Source organism: Arachis duranensis, chromosome 3 (assembly GCF_000817695.3).
Source record: "Arachis duranensis cultivar V14167 chromosome 3, aradu.V14167.gnm2.J7QH, whole genome shotgun sequence".
NCBI lineage: Eukaryota > Viridiplantae > Streptophyta > Magnoliopsida > Fabales > Fabaceae > Arachis > Arachis duranensis.
In genome coordinates, this window is record NC_029774.3 from 129,705,607 (window position 1) to 129,707,165 (window position 1,559).

At 37.2% G+C, this 1,559-nt stretch overlaps 1 protein-coding gene across 1 annotated transcript in view; it reads left to right on the top strand.

Annotated features, from left to right (window-relative positions):
- The first annotated feature begins 85 nt into the window (after window positions 1-85).
- LOC107481782 (tobamovirus multiplication protein 1) overlaps window positions 86-1,559 on the top strand; it is a 49,114-nt gene continuing 47,640 nt past the window's right edge. Inside the window, 3 exon segments of the mRNA XM_052258943.1 lie at window positions 86-507; window positions 873-963; window positions 1,059-1,111. Coding sequence (XP_052114903.1) covers window positions 343-507; window positions 873-963; window positions 1,059-1,111 — 309 coding nt within the window. The 5' untranslated portion in view covers window positions 86-342.

Here is a 1,559-nt window from a genome sequence, read left to right on the forward strand (position 1 = left end):
TTAAGAATATGATAATTAATTAATTATTGATTTGATAAGGTCAATTCAAAAGAAGGGGCATCACAAATCACCATCATCACTTCACCTTTCTTTCTTCCAACAAAGCAAGGCATCGTCCTCTCACTCAACAAAAGAATATGCCACGCTTTCACACGTGTCTCAACAACGTCCTCCACCTGTCCCTTCTCCCCTCTCGCCACGTGTCCCACCGGTTCTCTTCTCATGAGTGATGAGTGACGAACACACACAAACAAAACTTCCTCTCTTCTTCTCCGTCTTCTTCCTCCTCCTCCTCCTCCTTCTTCTTCATCGCTTTCCTTCTGCATTTGCAGCTCCACGTCAATGGCGTCTTCACTGAGGACAAAGAGTTTTGTGTTCGGAGAAGGAGGACCTCAGATTGATGCTGTATCTCACTGGTGGAACGACGTTGATGAATCGGATGAATGGCAAAGAGGCATTTACTATGCTCTCTGTGCCGCTTACGCCACCGTTTCCATTGTTGCCATCGTACGTCATTTTCTTTCATTTTCCCGGGAAAATAAAAAATAGAAGCTCTACCTCTCTCCTCAACTGATGACTGTTCACAACAGGAAATTGAATGGAATTTTTCAAGGATCTGCATTGGTGTTTTGCAATCGTTTTCAATCCCTTTTTAGGCTTCAAATTGTAGCTATTGTTAATTTTCTTTTGAATCTCGATGTTCAAACACTAATATTTCTCTCTTAGCATAACTGTTTTTTGCAAACCCTATGAACCTATTTAGCTGTGGAAAAATTGTTCGTTCTTGTAGATTATATTTAATTTTTTAGTTTAAGACGAGGATTGTATCAAAAGGATTCAATGATCATTGGTTTGATTTATGGTAATGTTAGGTGCAACTGGTGCGCATTCAAATGAGAGTACCTGAATATGGATGGACAACACAGAAGGTTTTCCACTTAATGAATTTTATTGTCAATGGATGTAAGAATTGTGAATTTCTTTTGTTAAGAGAGCTATATTAGCGTTGTATTCATATTTTATGTTTGCTGATTAATGAACCTTTGTTACATTTGCAGTGAGGGCTGTTATATTTGGTTCATACGAAACTATTTTTGCAATTAAGCCCAAGGTAATTTCATTTTCAGAATTAGAAATACTGACATTTGTGCATTAATTCCCTTTCACTTCCTGGTTTGGTAAGTTAGAGAAAATAGCACGTATAGTGGTTTTTGCAAAGAATGAATTTGGCAAGTGAAAAATTGGGAAATGTGTTACGGAATTAATTGGATCAATTTAGGACTTGTTTTCTTTAAATGGGAGAAAAATATGTTAGTACAATTGATGACTCTTAGAGGGTGTGTGTATGATCATTGATAAGATCCCTCGTGACAGGTACATAGACACTGAAACAAGATAGAAAAGTTATTTCTCTAGCCTTGACTTATTGTTCCCAGTTTCTGGATGGACAAAGAATTCAGTAGATTTTGTCTCACAGAGACATCTTACTTCTTTGTGTGTCTCTGATACTTCAAAAGTTTGTGACTTTGTATCTCCTATTTTTTATGTATTTCTGTCCC